This window comes from Berghia stephanieae, chromosome 14 (genome assembly GCF_034508935.2).
Source record: "Berghia stephanieae isolate SIO BIC M18660-M18661 chromosome 14, UCSD_Bste_1.3, whole genome shotgun sequence".
Taxonomy (NCBI): domain Eukaryota; kingdom Metazoa; phylum Mollusca; class Gastropoda; order Nudibranchia; family Aeolidiidae; genus Berghia; species Berghia stephanieae.
In genome coordinates this window covers 9,422,830-9,441,941 of record NC_088373.1, presented here as the reverse complement: position 1 = coordinate 9,441,941, position 19,112 = coordinate 9,422,830, and the positions used below count along the sequence as shown (strand labels likewise).

The 19,112-nt window shown below is 39.2% G+C and overlaps 2 protein-coding genes across 7 annotated transcripts in view; one reads left to right on the top strand and one right to left on the bottom strand.

The window, feature by feature from the left end:
• Positions 1 to 915, top strand: part of LOC144959916 (uncharacterized) — a 15,259-nt gene extending 14,344 nt beyond the window's left edge. Inside the window, exon 8 of the mRNA XM_078892766.1 lies at positions 279 to 915. Within this exon, the coding sequence (XP_078748892.1) occupies positions 279 to 502 (224 nt within the window). The 3' untranslated portion in view covers positions 503 to 915. The remainder of the gene's footprint in view (positions 1 to 278) is intronic.
• LOC144959759 (uncharacterized) overlaps positions 1 to 11,766 on the bottom strand; it is a 50,133-nt gene extending 38,367 nt beyond the window's left edge. For all 6 annotated transcript variants that reach the window (XM_078892482.1, XM_078892484.1, XM_078892486.1 and 3 more), the window contains exon 1: positions 11,542 to 11,766. The gene's annotated coding sequence lies outside the window, so the exon portion shown is untranslated. The remainder of the gene's footprint in view (positions 1 to 11,541) is intronic.
• Between the last annotated feature and the right edge of the window lie 7,346 nt (positions 11,767 to 19,112).

Below are 19,112 nucleotides of genomic sequence, written 5' to 3'. Positions count from 1 at the left end.
TTTTTTTTTACATTTTTGAGCATTTGCATATAATGTATACGTTGTCGCCATAGATTCTCAACTTTGTGCTTATACATTTTCATGCATGCCACGTCTGTAAACGAATTTCCATTCTTTTTGGATGAATAAAGTATATCTTATCTTATCTTAGATAGGGACCCTTTGCAAAGCGCTTTTTGAGCACGTTTAGTGGATATTGCGCTGTAGTATAAAGCTCATTTCTTTCTTTTCTTTTCTTTCCTCCCCCCCCCCCCCCCCAAAAAAAAAAAAAATAACAGGGAGGGGTAAATCCGGAAACGCATTGGGAGATATGGACCAGGCCGAGCGTGAAACGGAGTGGATGGAAAAGTTTTACTCAGTGGAGAACGTTTGGAATGACAATAGTATGATGGACGAAATCCACGAAGAGGAAACTCCTGGAAGCCAGTCGCGCATGAGCTCAGGCGATGGGTCTGATGAATCTTTCGAATCCGTCTCACAAAGTGTCTCTTCTACCGTATAATCCAGCTTGTTGAAACAGCCCACCCGATTTGTTTGTTTTTTTTAATTTGTTTTTTTTTAAATTTTGTTTGTTTGTTTTGTATTTTGTTGTTTTTTTTTTATTATTTTATTTTTGTTTTTGTTTTTTTTTTTCCTTGGCTTTTTCTTTTTGTTTTGTTTTGTTTTTTTTGTCGTTTCTGTTTTTGTTTTATTTTATATATTTTCAAAGCTGTATTGAGTTTGTCAAATCAAGAAAAAGATAAAAAGGCCCAAGAATTATTTTTTTTTTTAAGAATAAGAAAAAGTGAAAAAGGTTGCGTTCAAATGACGCGCATTGAAATGTGTTTTTCATGCTTTGTTTAATGTTTGTTTGTTTGTTTTTTTACAATATTAGTAGTCTATGTAATAAACAATTACTAAAATAAGTGGTAAAAAGACATTCTATCAGATTCCGATCTCTACATTTCGTATTCTTTGCGTTTTTGGCTCGTATCAACGGGTTTACTTATTTGCAGTTCCGATATCCAATTTGTTACGGTGTCATTATTGTTTTATATAGCGCGATATCCACTTATTGTGCTCAAAGCGCTTTACAAGGGATCCCGGACCAACAGCAACATGTAACGTGTAGAACGACAGATGAAGCCTGTTAGGCGATATTACAATTTTGTTGTCCGACAGAGACAACACTGTTAACGACCAGGTACTCATTTTACACCCCGAGTACGGTGAGAGATTGTGAGTAAAGAGCCTTTTCCAAGGACTCAGCTATGCGTCGAGCGAGGCTCCAACCCAGGACCTTCCGATCCGAATGCGAGTGTCATACCACTAGACCACATAGCCGCACGCAACAAAATCAGTCAACCGTGCAAGTTTCTCTTATGTCATTCCAACAATCTAGTTAATTATTTTCTTTGAAAAAAGTAGTAAACAAAAATGAATATAATACAGAAAAAAAAAAAAAATTTAAGAACAAAACCTCAAACCCGGAACGTGTCGGGCTCAGAAATCTTTTTCAGACAACAACAAAAAAAAATTTTTTTTTTATTTTTTGTTGGTCGAAGAAGGGTTTTGAGCCCGAAACGTTCTGTGCTTGGTATTTTGTTCATTTTTGAAGCTGTAATATGTGACCCTCCGCCTCAAAACGGTATTAAGTCGAGATGATTAAGATGTTGAAAATGGAATTTGTAGCCAGAAATATCAGACTTAAGTTGAGTTTGAATGCTTTATAGAGAAGAAGGAATATCATATTTTAGAGTGCTAAATACCAACGTTTCATATTTTTGACCACTTTAACTATAATTTGACTTTTTAGCATCTGACCCATCCCGACTTAATACCGTTTTGAGACGAGGGGTCACATATATTCATTTTTTGTTCTTTACTTTTTACAGTCCACAGCTTCTAGCAGCTTAGAATCGCTTCAATATTTTCTTCGGTAGAAAATATTGAAGTGATACCAAGCTGCTAGAAGCCGTGGACTGTAAAAAGTAATAAACAATAAATGAATATAAAAGCTTCAAAACTGAACAAAATACCAAGCACATGACGTTTTGGGCTCAAAACCCTTCAACGGTCAACAAGGATTAAAAATAAAATAGTACCTAAGACAATAAATCAAAAGAGAAAAAAGGGAAAACAAAAGAAAGAGGTAAAAAAAATATCAAACGGACACCAAACCTCGAGACGCAATATTTCGGTATTGATTTACAAGGGAGGTAACTAGTGGTTATATGTAAATTACAAAATAATATTATCATGCTTGTCGCCCTTAGATATTAAGAATTTAACGTTCATTGGATCGTAAAAGAAATTCCCTGACTACAATAATATATTATTTATATTTGCATTATATATAATATATATATATATATATATATATATAATATATATAATATATATATATATATATATATGTATATATATATATATAAATATATATATATATGTATATATATATATATATATATATATATATATATATATATATATAAATATATTATATATATATCTATATGTATATATATATATAATATATATATATGTAATATATATATATAAAAAATATATATATATATATATTATATATATGTATATATATATATATATATATATATATATATATATATATATGTATATATATATATACCTATGCATCGCTATTAATTTTACAGATAATTTTGTATTGTATTTTTAATTCATTTTTCATTTACTACAATATTACTTTATATACGTATGCGAGCACATTTATAACGCTAATGTATTCGTTCAAATTTGACAATGAAATGCAATACATATTCCCGGGTCCACCACGCACCTATTTCCACCATCTTGAAAATCCCCGAAATAACGACACCCCTGGATTTTAAAAAAAAGTAGTCCTTCAGAGCCATTAGAGCCGGGGGTTATTCCGGTTTCTAAAGCGTGAAACGGACAATAGCAATTGCTTGATATCCTTTGGATAGGACGCTACTCTATCGTAAAATACTTTCCGCCAGATCTATCAGACCCAGCTACCCATTCACTGTTGGGTAGACAGGGCGATCAGAAGAAAAAAAATCTCGACTGCACCCGGTATTGATTCAGGTCTCTTTGCGTGTGACAGTCGTTCTCGGGTCACCCGGTGTTCTCGGGTACACGAGTACAACACAAGAGAAGTAATCGTACTCGGGTACCCGAGTACAACACAAGAGAAGTAATCGTACTCGGGTACCAGCTAAATATCTGTTCCTGTTACCTTTCACGTGATTTGGTAACGAGACAGCTAGGCTAATAATGGCGGCGTGCGACGGGATTGCCTCATCGTGTGTCGTGTGTCATCAGTTGGTTTTCCCGTTACACGATGGTATATTATGACCATTTCCGTATTCGTCAGTGAGTGAGGGGTGAATCCAACCAGTACAATCTAAGGTATGGCCTGATACTGACCAAAAATTGACGTCAAAATGCCACTCTTTTGCCACAAAAGAAAACAAATCGTGAGTTGAATTCAATAGTTCAACCAATGAAATGACTTGTTTCCATGAGCTCTCCTGATGACAACTCACTCTGCGGTGCAAAAACCAAATAATGACGTCAAACTGCCAGTCCTTTTGGATTTCAGTATCAAGCTATAGATAGTATGCGCTTGGCTAAGAAACTCATAACATTGTCATCCGGAAGTATAACGGACCAACACACAAAACTGTGTGTATCCATGAACGTTTATAGTCAGGTTAATTCAGTTCAGTGGGCATTACTCATAAACACGGATGGCAAAAAACAATAACAAAGACCTGAGTGACGTCATCTTCGAACTATCTATAACATAACGATGGCTCAGGTACAACAGACCTCTCCCTTTTCGTCAGTTGTACTCGAGGGTGTTATCGCCACCATCAATGTCATTGATCTTTCACTCTGAGTGAGAAATATGATTGGGTTGTTAGTTTTTTCCCTCTTTGCTTCTATTAGACAGACGTCTACATAATACGATTACGATTACTTGACAACACGATAACACATGTTATCGATTACCACAGAGTACTCGGATCCGCCCAGGAGTAATGAGTTCTCTACCAACTGAACTGCAGGGTTGCCAATTTGGCAGATTTTCTGCCAAATATCCTTTTTTTTGGCAGAATTTCAAGTCGTCTGGCAGAAAAAAACAAACTTTTTGGCAGTTTGGCAGCTATTTGGCAGATTTTATTTTCCGAGGCCTAGATTTTGCTACATTATTATTTGTGACCCTCCGCCTCGAAACGGTATTACGTCGGATTTTAAAATTTTGGGATTTTGGTACCCAATCATAGCTTATTTTATGCTTTCAAATTTGATACCAAATTTATAAAATTCTGATAATTCATTGCCGATATATGACCGTTGAAGTAGGGAGAGTGTAAAAACAAGTTTTGAGAAAATCGACTTTGATGTGAGGCACCATTTTCACGCACAGATAACTCCATAGATACGGGCGTTGGAAATTTGACGAGAATAATAAAATTTGCAGAGACGTCAATTTTCAATTTGACTCACAGGAATTTCAGGCACCACTCAGAGGAAGTTCAATGCTGAAAGAGGAATTTCCGCACACATAAAAAAGGCAATTTGGATGGTATTTGGTATCGTGTTGGGGGTGGTTGTAGTAGTAGTAGTGGCTGTGGTTGTAGTAGTAGTGATGATGTAGTGGTGGTGGTTGTAGTAGTAATGATGATGCGGTGGTGGTGGTAGTGGTAGTAGTGGTAGTGATGATGATTTGGTGGTGGTGGTTGAAGTAGTAGTGGTAGGGATGATGTGGTGGTGGTGGTGGTGGTTGTAGTAGTGGTCGTGATGAAAATGTGGTGGTGGTGGTGGTTATAGTGTGTGTGTGTGTGTGTGTGTGTGTGTGTTTGAGAGAGAGAGAGATAGATAGATAGAGAGAGAGAGAGAGAGAGAGTGCTAAAAGTTCATCTATGAATGAAATGAATCCAATGAGAGCAATTTATTGATATGTGTATGCGTGTGTGTGTGTATGTGTGTATGTGTGTGTGTATGTGTGTATGTGTGTGTGTGTGTCATCATCATCACTATGATGTGGTAGTGATGGTGGTTGACATTGAAGTACTGGCAGTAGTGATGATGATGATGATGTGGTGGTGGTTGTAGTAGTAGTGGTAATGAAGATGATGTGGTAGTGGTGGTTGAAGTAGTAGTGGTAGTGATGATGTGGTGGTGGTGGTGGTTGTAGTAGTAGTGGTCGTGATGACAATGTGGTGGTGGTGGTTATAGTGTGTATGTGTATGTGTGTGTGTGTGTGTTTGAGAGAGAGAGAGAGAGATAGAGAGAGAGAGAGAGAGAGTGTGTGCTAAAAGTTCATCTAGTGATAGGTAGAGCAACATGAACTTGAAAAACTAACGAGGCTAAAGTTTGAGGTTAAAGTATTTGTGATTAGCTATTATTGGCAATTACAGGAAGATGAACATGAAAATGAATCCAATGAGCGCAATTTATTGATATGTGAATGCGTGTGTGAGTGTGTGTGTGTGTGTGTGTGTGTGTCATCATCATCACTATGATGTGGTGGTGATGGTGGTTGTAGTTGAAGTACTGGCAGTAGTGATGAAGATGAGTTCGGGTTGGTTGTATTAGTAATGACTGGAAAGGGTGGGGGGGGGGGGGGTATCCATGGAACATTTAACCTCACCGGAATTTGACGGAAGTTGCCCGGAACCTGAAATGTTTTGCTCCTGCCCGGATTTTTTTCCGATGAATGCGGACTTTTGGCATCACTGCCAAATTATTTGGCATAGGCTTAGAATATACAAATGTTTGAAATAATCCAATCATTACTTTTGTAGTTATTCATTATTATGTAAGATGTCCTTAAAATAAATAAAACACACAAAAAAAAAAGAATGCCGACAATTTTATGGCATTGCTCACTGTTTGAAGAATTTTTGATATTTAAATAAAGAATCAATGATATAAGAAATATTAATGTGACATTTTTGTCTTTGTTTTTAGAGGAAATACGATTTCAAAATGCCAAAAGTTAGAGAAGGTTTATAATTTCAAAGTACAGTTTTGAAACTATGTGAAGCCGGGTGGGCAGGGAAAGAAATATCAAGAAACAGGATGATAGAGGAAAAGAAAGAATGAGAGAGTAAAATACACACACACAAACACACACACACACACACACACACGCGCGCGCGCGCGCGTGAGAGAGTGAGAAAGAGAGAGAGAGAGAGAGAGAGAGATAAAGAAAAAGAGGAGCGAGAGGGGGAGGAGAGAGAGACTGCTTGTGCATTAAGAGGGCGGGAGGGAAATAGAGTAAAGATTGAAGCCTGACTGTATAATTGTTTGTGTGTGTTTGTATGTGTGAAAGAAACAAAAGGGAGACGGATAGAGTGAGGTAGACACGAAGAAAGGGATGGAGGCGGAGCAAAGAATTGTAGGGATAGTTTAAGAAAGCATTTATTTGTTTCAAAGTAAGTCATAGTCAATCAACTGGAAACATATTGACCAATGTGATTGCAATTAAAGAAATGGCTGGTCAAATTTTAATTGCATTGTTTCCATTTTGAGTCAGATGACGGCTTGAGGAGGAGAGCTTATTGAGCAATGACTTACATGAAAACGTGTTATTGAATCTCTCAAGTTTTTCTTAGCGTTCACCCACATTGTTGATTGTCTAAAATGACCCCCCCCCCCCCCTCTCTCTCTCTCTCTCTCTCTCCCCCCTTCTTTCAGTATACAAAGAAAGCACGACAAAATGAACATCTCTCTCTCTCTCTCTCTCTCTCTCTCTCTCTCTCTCTCTCTCTCTCTCTCTCTCTCTCTCTTGTTGTCCCTCTTTCCTTTCCATCTATCTATCTATCTATCTATCTATCTATCTACTTATCTATTTATCCATTAATAGGTCTTTCTCTCTTTCTGATTGTCTATCCATACATTAAACCTTTTTCATTTTTAGTTACACGTATTTCCATCGGCAGTTTATTGATTGTTTAACCTACAAGTGTAAGATTAGGCAAATGTTGTCCTATTAAAGTCTTTTGTTTTTATTTTTTTTAATGGTTTTACGGCGCTTGCAACTAGTGCGGGGCGGTCCTTGGCAAGCTTAAGGACCACGGTCCTACGGTCCTTGGGACCGGTCCTTTTCGACATTGAACATTCCTGAGAGACTGTTGGAAATTCGAAGCGGTTTGACCTTTGAGACCATGGGATCGTTCATTCTTGAACCGTTAAAGACCGCTACACGATGAAAACCGTGGTCTACAGGAGTAAAACACACGGAGTAGTCACACTCATTTCAAATTGTAACCTAATTAGAGAAGAGGGGTGATGCCTTCTTTATTTGCTCACCGTACTTCATTGTTACTTCGATAATTTAATAAAATTTGAAATTTATCCCCATTAACGGAGATAATGGCATCGCCCAAGGCGTTGATCGAGTTGTTCGTGGCGTTGATACACACACGCAACTCCTACCCCCCCCCCCCCCCCCCCCCCCACACACACACACACATTAGAGGGCAGCGAGCATTGAAGAGTAAGAGAGAGACGTGAAGTTATAATAAGAGGGGTGGATGAGGTAATAAGAGGGGTCGATGGTGACTTTTCGCCAGATCTAACAAACTCAGCTACCCATTCATTGCTGAGTAGACAGGGATTCAGAAAAAAATCGACTGCACCCGGGATCGATCTCTGGCCCTTTGCGTATAAAGAGAGTGCTCTATCAACTGAGCTATCGGGTCCCCAAATATTCTATTGGACTTTTTAAAAATTCAGACGTTATAACTGGTTTTTTGGAAGGAAGAAACTAATGAAACTCATATTATTTGATTAGTAAAAACACCAACGAAATTTTAATATTATTGTATTATTTTAAATGACAACACTGCGATAGAAAGGAGTGGTGACAAGAGATGGACAAAAGAAAACAAAAAATCGGATTTGCTACTTGCTAGGTTCGACACACACACACACACACACACACACACACACACACACAAACACACACATCTTTAGTAGTCACATACATTTCAAACAATAACCCATTAGAGAAGAGGGGTCATGCCTTCACCATAGATCATTGTCATTGCGATCATTATGGTGTAGTAAATTTTGAAATTTACCCCGTATAATGGAATCGTCCAAGGCGTGCGCCTCCTGTTCCCCCCATCTCACACACGAAAGGGCGGTTTGCGGAGTGGAGGTTGGTGGTCGTCTGCCTGTATGGTCGTCTGTGTCGTTTAGTGTATGGCAAAGGGGGTGGGTGCGATTAATTAAGTGGGATGGGTGGTGATTGGTGGAAGATAGGCAACCGAAGCAACGAATCGCTGGGGCAGGGTTGCCAGTTTGGCATTTTAAATGCCAGATTCCAAGAATCTGGCATTTTTGAAAACCGTTTGGCATTAGAAAAAACATTTGGCATTTGGCATTTTCATTTGGCATTTTCTTTTCTTGTATATTATACTTCAAATGACACCTTTTCTTAATTATTTCTAAACGCGTAAAAACAAACATCTTCACATTTCTTTTTCATTCTTAAAATCCAACCGTGGTGTAGTGGTTTAGCACTCCACTTAGTAGTCAGTAGGTAAATAATTACCCCAACAGGAAATTTAGTATAATTAAAAAAAAAAAAAAAAAAAAAAAAAAAGAAAAAGAAAAGAAAACACGCAAGCCACCAGGATATGATAGTAAATTGTCTATCAAAAGTGAGTAGTTTTTCTTAGTGGGGGTGGGAGTCAACAGACTTTGGCATCTTTTTGAGTGTTTTGGCATTTTTTGAGTCTTCCCCTGGCATTTTGTTGAAAAATAATCTGGCAACCCTGCGCTGGGGAAGTAGTAGGCTATGGCGCGAGACCGTAGGACCGTGGTCCTTGCAAGGACCGCCCCGCACTAGTTGAAAGGTGATAAGAAGTCAGGACCGCCGCCGATCTTCCCCTAGGGGACCGGTCTTCGGTTCACAGCTAAAAGACCGTCGGACCGCGGTCTAGACCGGTCTTCAGCGCGGCACTACTTGCAACACATTAAGGTCATATCAGCGCCAGTAAAAAGGAGGAAAATGGGATAGTAAAAAGTTCTATAATTACAATTAAAGCATCCAAGAAAAAGTAAGACAACGGAGAATTGGATCAAATAGGGTACAGATGTAGATTCCAAGAGAAAACTATCGAAGTACTTAGTTTGAGATCACCTAAAAGTCTTATCCAGTCACAAGCACAGGTTGCCACTAAGAGGAATACACTCAAATGTTACAAATCATATTATGATATGTAAACAAACCATAATACATTACATAACAGAGAGGTTATTTACAAGGAAATAAATATCATCTCCCAAAACTAACTATACATTTGACTGTTTCCCCTCTCACCATGGGTATCCGGTCAGGGCCATGACAAAACCAAGTAAGTAATCTCATTCCAAGACAAAGACAGATATAGGGGGATGAAGAAAGTAAGTACCTCCCTGCCCTCTATGGGAAGTCTGGAATCCCACCCAATTAAAGTCTTAGCATGTCCTATAATTTCATGTCCTATAAGTTCATGAATAAATAATGAGGGACAAAGGACCCTCACCTCGATCATTAACCAATGCAGTTAGACAAATAAATAATAGCACGTGATGTGTACATATGTAACACACACACATGCTGACGTCATGACACATTGCCCGGGCATTTTAATGGCCAACAGGCGCATGTGATGAGCGTTGACCAATCAGAACCATTCATTTGTAAAGTTGTCAGGGAATACCTAGACTTGTTTACAGTTTTCAAAGTTCATTATTGGCTGAACCATGAAATTGTGGAAACAGTCATGCTTTCTCTGAGACATATAAAGACACGCCCTTTGCTGTGGTATCTTACATGGTATTGGTGGAGGAAAAGACTTAATACTACTAAGTCTTGGAAATGGTTGCTCTCTGAGAGAAAGTCAACTCTCGTTTCGATTGTGTCATTGATAGTTGCTTTTTTAAACTTTAAATTTATATAACTTATCCTCAATATTTATGTTGAATTATGTTTTCATGTAGAAAAATGATTGTAGTTTCTGAAACAACCAAAAACTGAAATTTGATAATTTTGACCATTCCCACTTTAAAACCGGTTTTCTTCATTTTCCAAATCCCGACTTAATACCGCTTCGAGACGTAGGGTTACATTTATATCATGTATAAGTCTACCCCACGTTTTCCATGGCAATTTTTGGGTATTAGCGATTTTTTTTTAACTTGGGAAATGAAAAAAAATGTATGACGTCGGCCTTGGGAATTTTTTGTTTAACAAAACTAATGAGTTTTCAAAGGGGGTAGTATAAATAGTACGGTTTGGCAGATTTTTGTGGTATTTGGCAGATTTTTTTTAATCCAGTTGGCAGAATGCCTGAAAATAATCTGGCAACCCTGCTGAACTGTCGGGAACCCATAAACTCTTAAGCCAACTCAATATTACTGACAGACGAAGAACAAAAGTAAAAATCGAACCCTGAGCGAAACCGTAGGGAGGAGCTCTCATCACGTGTGCGGCTATGTGGTCTAGTGGTATGACACTCGCTTTCGGATCGGAAGGTCCTGGGTTCGAGCCTCGATCGTCGTATAGTTAAGTCCTTGGAAAAGACTCTTTACTCGCATTCTCTCACCGTACTCAGGTGTAAAATGAGTACCTGGCCGTTAACAGCCTTTTCTCTGTTCGAAAAAAATATATATAATATCGCCTAACAGGCGTCATCATGTCCCGTCCTACATGTTAAGTGTTGCTGTTGGCCAGGGATCCATTGTAAAGCACTTTGAGCACTTTTAGTGGATATTGCGCTATATAAAAGTCCTGGGTTCGAGACTCGCCGGGTACATAGTTGAGTCCTTGGAAAAAGCCCTTACTCACATTTTCTCACCATACTCAGGTGTAAAATGAGTACCTGGCCGTTATTAGCGTTGTCTCTGTTAGTAAAACTACTATTAGTTCTATTCGAAGCACGAAGTACAACCATATGGAACCGTTTTAAATAGATTGGTCACACACACACACACACACACACACACACACACACACACATTGACATGCTATACGTCAAACAATTTTTTATTGAGCTTTTATATAGCGCAATATCCACTTAACGTACTCAAAGCGCTTTACAAGGGGTCCCTGGTCAACAGCAACATTTAACATGTAGGACGGGACATACCGCTTATTAGGCGATATTACAATTTTTTGGACAAAGACAACGCTGTTAACGGCCAAGTACTCATTTTACACCTGAGTACGGTGAGAGAATGTGAGTAAAGAGTCTTTTCCAAGGACTCAACTATGCGTCGAGCGAGGCTCGAACCCAGGACCTTCCGATCCGAAAGCGAGTGTCATACCACTAGACCACATAGCCGCAATTGAGTCTTCTCAACAGAATTGAAGGAAAGTGGTCTGAGAAAAACAATAAATAATAAAGAAACAGATGAGGCGTTTGATATCAACCATTACCTCATCTCTACCTATCTATGTGTCTAGGTGTCTATGTGTCTATGTGTCTATGTGTCTTCATGTCTACTTTTCTACGTATCTACATGTCATGTCTAGTGAGCTACTTATCTACTTACCGGTCAATTAAACACTTGGCACAGAATGAAATTTTGTCTTGTTTGAAATCACTATGATTTAAAATTAATACAACACAAAGTTGGTCGTTATGCACAACACTCTCCAGCCAGGTGAAAATGACGAATGTTGTCTTGCAGCGCTTGCATCGTGTAATATCATGCGTGCTCGTAACCAAATTTAAATATGCAAATTTGACAATGTCATTCAAAATAATTAGGCCCTCGCTCTACAAAATCACGTCTATCCTTGAACGGGACCTTGAGGCGCCATACACGTTGAGATTTTTACGCGGGACGGGATTGGTGTCTTGTTGGCGCTACTAATCCGTGCGCTCAGTCGCACAAGATGTTTGCCCACACATGAGAGGTATTACAAACCGACAGTCATCGGTCCAAGTTACTAACGCTCCATTCCATCTTTTCGTCTTGTTCCAAATCGTGATTACGTCTCATTAAATTATATCAATCAGATTATGAAAGGAACGAAATTGATGTCACTCGCCTCTTTGTTAATGTTTTAAGACGGTCGTTTTGGGAATTAGTTCTCACTAAATTATATCATTCAAACTCTAAACGTTCAAGGTTACACATAGTTTTGTGTTTAAGTACGTTATGTCCAGCTGGCGGATATTGTGAGTATTTGAACTAAACTCAAAGCATCAATATATGTTTGAGTTTCTCACATTATAATATGTAGTAATAGCTATAATTATGTAACATGTCGAGAGAGAGAGAGAGAGAGAGAGAGAGAGAGATAGAGAGAGAGAGAGAGAGAGAATGCTGCGTTCACCCCCCCCCCCCCCCAAACATACAAAAAAATTCTTGCGCTTTTATATGGCGCAATATCAACTAAACGTGTTCAAAGCACTTTAGAAGCCAAAAAGCACGCCCCTAATTGGATCATCACCTTGACGTATGGTTACCTAGCGGCAGAGACTAATCGGTTGACTGTCACTAGACCATCCAGAAAGACCAGGCGATTTTGGGCGCCTAACGTCGGCCTGACATGGTGATCCAACCCCTATCAAACCCCTATCCCGGGTATTCGGCCGTTTCACGACGCGCTTACCGGACATCCACAGTCTAGCTAACCACCGCTAGCCGGACACCCCTCCATTCTGTTATCCCACTAAAAAATAGCCTCAACCTAAAGCATTTGCGGCTATGTGGTCTAGTGGTATGACACTCGCTTTCGGATCGGAAGGTCCTGGGTTCGAGCCTCGCGCTCGGCGCATAGTTGAGTCCTTGGAAAAGGCTCTTTACTCACATTCTCTCACCGTACTCAGGTGTAAAATGAGTACCTGGCCGTTAACAGCGTTGTCTTTGTCCGAAAAATGTAATTTCACCTAACAGGTGTCATGTCCCGTCCTACATGTTAAATGTTGCTGTTGACCAGGGATCTCTTGTAAAGTGCTTTGAGCACATTAAGTGGATATTGCGCTATATAAAGCTCAATTAAGACGGACCAATGACAACGCAATCCAGTCGCAAGACAAGGACAGCGGCTACATCCGTGGAGCTCTGGTTTTGCGGGCCAGGACGTGCTGGTGATACGGCTCCTGTGGAGACAGAAAGTACGTTTCCCAATTAGCGGCACTGAAAGGGCCATGGTTTGAGGATCAAAGGCCCGATGGAATAAAAGGACGGCACCTCCTTTCTTGAAGGCTCAATCGTGGGGAACTCGGCAAAACCTTTGAGGGTGGAAGGTGCCGGTGACTCAGACCAACGGTGCAGCCGGAGTGGGAACCAAACCTCATAGCAGGTAGGAGTAATTGGCAGGGTTGCCCGTTTTTTTTTTTTCAGGGCAACTTGCCAAATATATGACAAAAACTTGCCAAATGCTTCGAAAACTTGCCAAACCTTTCAAAATAGGGATTTTCGTTACAAATTCATAATAGTTAAATATTACACGTGTAAATTCAAGAATAAACAAAATGCTGGCTTACCTGGTGTTGACCACTATGACTTATAAAACACTAAAGAAATATCAAACTCGAAGCCACATTAATTAGACCTAACAGTTTCACTTTCAGTTTCAAAACCTGTCAAAGAATTAAGACTGGAACCGGAAAGTCTGAAGCCAGATTTGTGTTTGTTGTAGCCAAATAATAAAATTTATGTGAGAACGAAATCACAAAACGAACATGCAAATACTGGGAATTGAAAGGTAAGATTTGACACGCTCTTTCTTTCTAATTATGTATAATAAAAATATATAAATATTATTTTAATTTTCTCTGTCCCAAAAAATGCCAAAAAGTGCCAACTTGCCAACCGATTTGCTTTCCTGCCTACCACAATCAAAAAGTGCCAAATTTGGACAATTTGGCACTAAAAATGCCAAACTGGCAACCCTGGTAATTGGGGACCCAGACGACCCCCGCAGCGTAAACGCGCAGAGCTTCGACCGCTGACGTGGTTGGGAAAGCTTAGGCCGTTGCATCCTGCCTGGTCGCAGGAGACCCATACAGGTGGCGTTTTCTGAAGCCAATTGCGGTGAAATTGCAATGTGCATGATCAAATAACTGGGTGACATGCGTAGGGAAGATCGGTCGCTCGCAAATCCCGCCTTGCTTAAGAGGTCCCATACACTTGGCGTTTTCTACCGGTGAGGATCTGGGGACAGACACGACTGAAGCAAATCGTAGTGAAATCGCAATGTGTATTGCCAAATACTTAGACGGAAAGCGGAGGGACGGTCGGTCGTTCGAAAATCCGGCCTTGCTTAATATTTTTCGAGGCAATTGGCTATCGGGGAGCGTGGCAGTAGAAAAAAGTGGATACATTTTTTTTCTCTCTCGGATTTTCGATGTTTTGACGTCAGATTCGTGATCAGCGTCAAATTTACAATAAGTTTGAGACCTAGAACTGTGTGTTTACTCCAAAAATTGTTGAAATTAGAAATACATTTTACTTAATAGGGAGGGTATGCGGTCGACAGAACAGTGCCCCTCCCTGTTCTGTGATGGAGCCTAGTGGTATGACTCTCGCTTTAGGATCGGAAGGTCCAAGTTTCGAGGCCCGCTCTGAGCGACGCAGAGTTGAGTCCTTTGAAAAGGCTCTTTACTCACATTCGCTCACCGTACATTGTCTCTGTCGGAACATTTTTTTTTTTTGTAATATCATCTGACATGCGTAATGTCTCGTCCTATATATTTAGTGTTGCTGTTTGCTTGAGACCACTTGAAAAGTGATTTGAGCACGTCTTGTGGATGGATATTGCTCTATATAAATGCTGTGTTATTATTTTTAAAGTATATTTTTTGAAAATTTTGAGCCAAGGAGAGGTAGATGAACAAAAGGTTGTTTTTTTTTTCAAATTTTTGAGCAGTGTAAAATTCATAATGGATTTCATACAAAATTTTTAAAAATGTCCTTGATAAATCAATAGGATTCAATAGTCGTACCGTCACTTCCTTTCTAATGACGTATGGTAACTTAGTAACACTGGCTCTAAACTATCGGAACAATGGCGGACGCCGTATGAAATATTTCTCCGGCGAGCTTAAAAGCGTATCCAGAGGGAAAAAACCCCATCAATTTGATCATGTATTGACTTTTACACATTCTGATCACAAGGCATATGAAAAGGGAATGAAAAGTTCTCGCCAGCATGAAGAATAAAAAGTAAAGATTTTCTTTGTTTAGAACCAAGATGGCCGCCGTTGCCGGGCGCGTGACATCAGACTACTGAATCCAATTAAAAAAGAATTTGTTTTCCTATCTTCGTAATTTCCATTGTTGCTGATCACATGAGACATATGCCAGTTTGTTTGGGGTTTTTTTCTCCTCAACCGTTGACACGTCTGTTGACGCGTCAACACCGTCGATTTGACACATGAGATTTCGTATTGACAACGTGATGAACAGATGTGGGTATTGATACCAACACACAAAGCTGGGTGAAACCTTGAATCAACCCAACGACAACAAACCAACGAAAAACAGAAGAACATAAAATAGCTGGGGAGGTGAGGGGGGAGGCTATTTGGGAAATCACCGAGGGAGGACTGTTCGCTCAACCTGCAACGAAAGGGCTGTCAATTAATTTTAATAATAATAATAATAATAATAATAATAATAATAATAATAATAATAATAATAATAATAATAATAATAATAATGATGATGATGATGATGATGATGATGATGATGATGATGATGATGATGATGATGATGATGATGATGATGATGATGATGATGATGATGATGAAACAAATAATAAATCTTTATTGTCCACAAAATAGAAAATTTTCCGTGGTTAAATTAAGTCTGATTGCAAATGTATTGATGTTATGCTTATTGGGAAAATACTCACGACATCTCCATCGGGATATAATACACAAACTTTTGTGTAACCTCGAATGTTTATAGTCTGATTGATAATATTTAATTAAGTGAGAACCACTCATAAAAATGGCTGTCTAAAAACAATAACAACGGGCTGAATGACGTCAACTTCGAGCCTTCTGTCGATGTTGTGTGTTAAAGTAGAATACTCACAAAGTCCACCAGCCAGAAAAATAACCCCCCAAATGTATATGGAACCCTGAACTTTTATAGGCTGATTGACTATAAAACTCTCTTTAACTCTCTCCTTACCGATCATTTTCAGTCATCATCATCATTATTGCCTTTTTCACCCTGGGTCGGGGTATTTATAGACCACAGACAAACAGTTTCCATCCTTCTCTATCCTGAGCTATCTTTTTAATCTCATTCCAGGTCTTACCACTTCTCTGTATATCAGCTTCTTTACTTCTTCTCCGTGTTCCTCGTGGCCTTCCCCTTGATCTTCTGCCCTGAGGGTTCCAGTCCAATACTTTCTTTGTTATAGTGGAGTCATTCTTTCTAAGCGTGTGTCCAATCCACCTCCATCGTCTTCTTCCTATTTCCTCTCCCACTGGTTTCTGCCGTGTTCTTTTCCATACTTCTTCATTTTTTATTCTATCCATCCATTTAATTCTGAGTAGCTTACGCATGCACTTTTCGCATTTTTCTACTGGGTAAGCCTGCCATTTTCAGTACTTTCCAAAAAATGGCAGGCTTACCCAGTAGAAAAATGGATTTTTAAAACTCAAACAATCTCTCTACAAAACAACTTTATGTTCTTATTAATCAAACAAAGATCATTCTTCAAAGTTGGTGATGTACAAAATAAATCTGAATAAGAACAAATATATATTGTGTCGTAACAAATGTGACTATTTTGCTGTGGGTGGTAAGGACAGGGTTAAGACCCAAACAATCTCTCTACAAAACAACTTTATGTTCTTATTAATTAAACAAAGATCAGTGTGATGTACAAAATAAATCTGAATAAGAAAAAATGTATATTTTGTCGTAACAAATGTGACTATTTTGCTGTAGGTGGTAAGGAGATTGGTTAATGAGAACTTATCACAAAAATGGGTGTCTAAAAACAATAACAAAGAGATGACTGACGTCAATGTTGTACCTTCTATACACATCCAAGAACTTTACTCACTCCGTCCACTCTCTCCCCCTTCAATACATATGGACCTATTCTTTCTCAGCACATTCGTGTGCGGCTATATTATATTATGCGGCCTTGTGGTATGTCACTCGCCTTCGGATCGGAAGGTACTGGGTTCGAGTCCCGCTCTGAGCGGCGCATAATTGAGTCCTTGAAAAAAGCTCTTTACTCGCATTCTATCACCTTATTCACGTGTAAAATGAGTACCTCACTGATGTAATATCGCCTAACACGTGTCATTTCTCGTCTTACATGTTTGCTGTTGGCTAGGGGGCTCTTATAAAGTGCTTTGAGCACCTTTAGTGAATATAGCGCTTTATAAAAGCGCAAGTTTTTTGGGAGGTTTTTGTATACAGCATCCCCCCAACCCCCCCAATCTCTCTCTTTCTCTCTCTCTCTCTCTCTCTCTCTCTCTCTCTCTCTCCTCTCTCTCTCTTTCTTTCTTTCTTTCTCTCTCTCTCTCTCTCTCTCTCTCTCTCTCTCTCTCTCTCTCTCTCTCTCTCTCTCTCTCTCTCTCTCTCTTGACATGTTATATTATCATAGCTATTACTACATATGATGCGATGACCTTTGACAGTTATTGAAACTACGAGTAACCATGAACGTTTATAGTCTGATTAACATAATTTAGTGAGAACTAATTACCAAAATGCCTGCCTTAATACAATAACAAAGAGTTGAGCGACGTCAATTTCGTCCCTTCAATAGTCTGATGATGTAATTTAGTGCAAAATAATCACTATTGTAAGCAAGACGAGAAATAGAATAGAGAGGCAGTTACTTGGGCCGGTGGCGGTCGGTGTGTAATAGTAATACCTCACATGTGTGAGCAAAAATGCTGTGCGACACACGCATGGACTGGGTTACACCGAAGCCATCGTTATGTTGTAGCCTGATGCTGAAATCCAAAAGGACTGGCAGTTTGACGTCATTATTTGTTTTGTTTTTTTGCACCGCGTAGTGAGTTGTCGTTAGTAGAGCTCATGGAAACAAGTTATATCATTGGTTGAGCTATTGAATACAACTCACGATTTGTTTTCTTTTGTGGCAAAAGACTGGCATTTTGATGTCATTTTTGGTCAGTATCAGGCCATAACTTTACGAAGGCCACGGTTACACCGACATAAACGAGCCTCTTTACCGGTACATATAGCCTTCAACAGTCATGACGTCAGTTCCCTCGTAATGACGCATGGCAACTTAGTAACTGGCTCTAAACTATCGGAACATTCTGATCATAAGACATATGAAAAGTTCTAGCCAGCATGGAAGAATAAAAAATTCTGATTTTCATTGTTTCGAACCACGATGGCCGCCGTTGCTGGGCGACGTGACATCAGACTATTGAATCCAATTGTAACGTGTTTGGGGCCTCTTAGTTTCAGTCGTTCATCTTAACGCATCTTTTGTGCGGCTATGTGGTCTTGTGGTATGACACTCGCTTTCGGATCGGAAGGTCCTGGGTTCGAGCCTCGCGCTCGGCACATAGTTGAGTCCTTGGAAAAGGCTCTTTACCCACATTCTCTCATCGTACTCAGGTGTAAAATGAGTACCTGGCCGTTAACAGCGTTGTCTTTGTCCGAAAAATTGTAATATCGCCTAACAGGCGTCATTTCTCGTCCTACATGTTAAATGTTGCTGTTGACCAGGGATCTCTTGTAAAGCGCTTTGAGCATATTTAGTGGATATTGCGCTATATAAAGCTCATTGAAATAAAAAACGCATTTTATCTTAATGCGGAGAGCAGTGCATTCGTTTTTATTCGTTCGTTATCTACTATGGTCGCCGTTTTCATTACCGTTTTCATTGCCTCACAGTAATGCAGATTCAGAACGGATTTTTTCTCTTGTCAGGAAAAATAAGACAGAACAGAGAGCCAGCATGTCTCGGGATCTTCTGACAGATATTCTGCAAGTTAAAACAAAAATGTTGTCGAGAGCAGATTATTGCTATTCATTCTGTCCTTCTGATCAGCTGATCAAAAAGAAATAGCTTTTAAAACAATCAAAGTTTATAGCAGGGAGGTATGGTGGAGTGTTCATGTAGTTGATTGTAAATAGACACATCTTTTTAT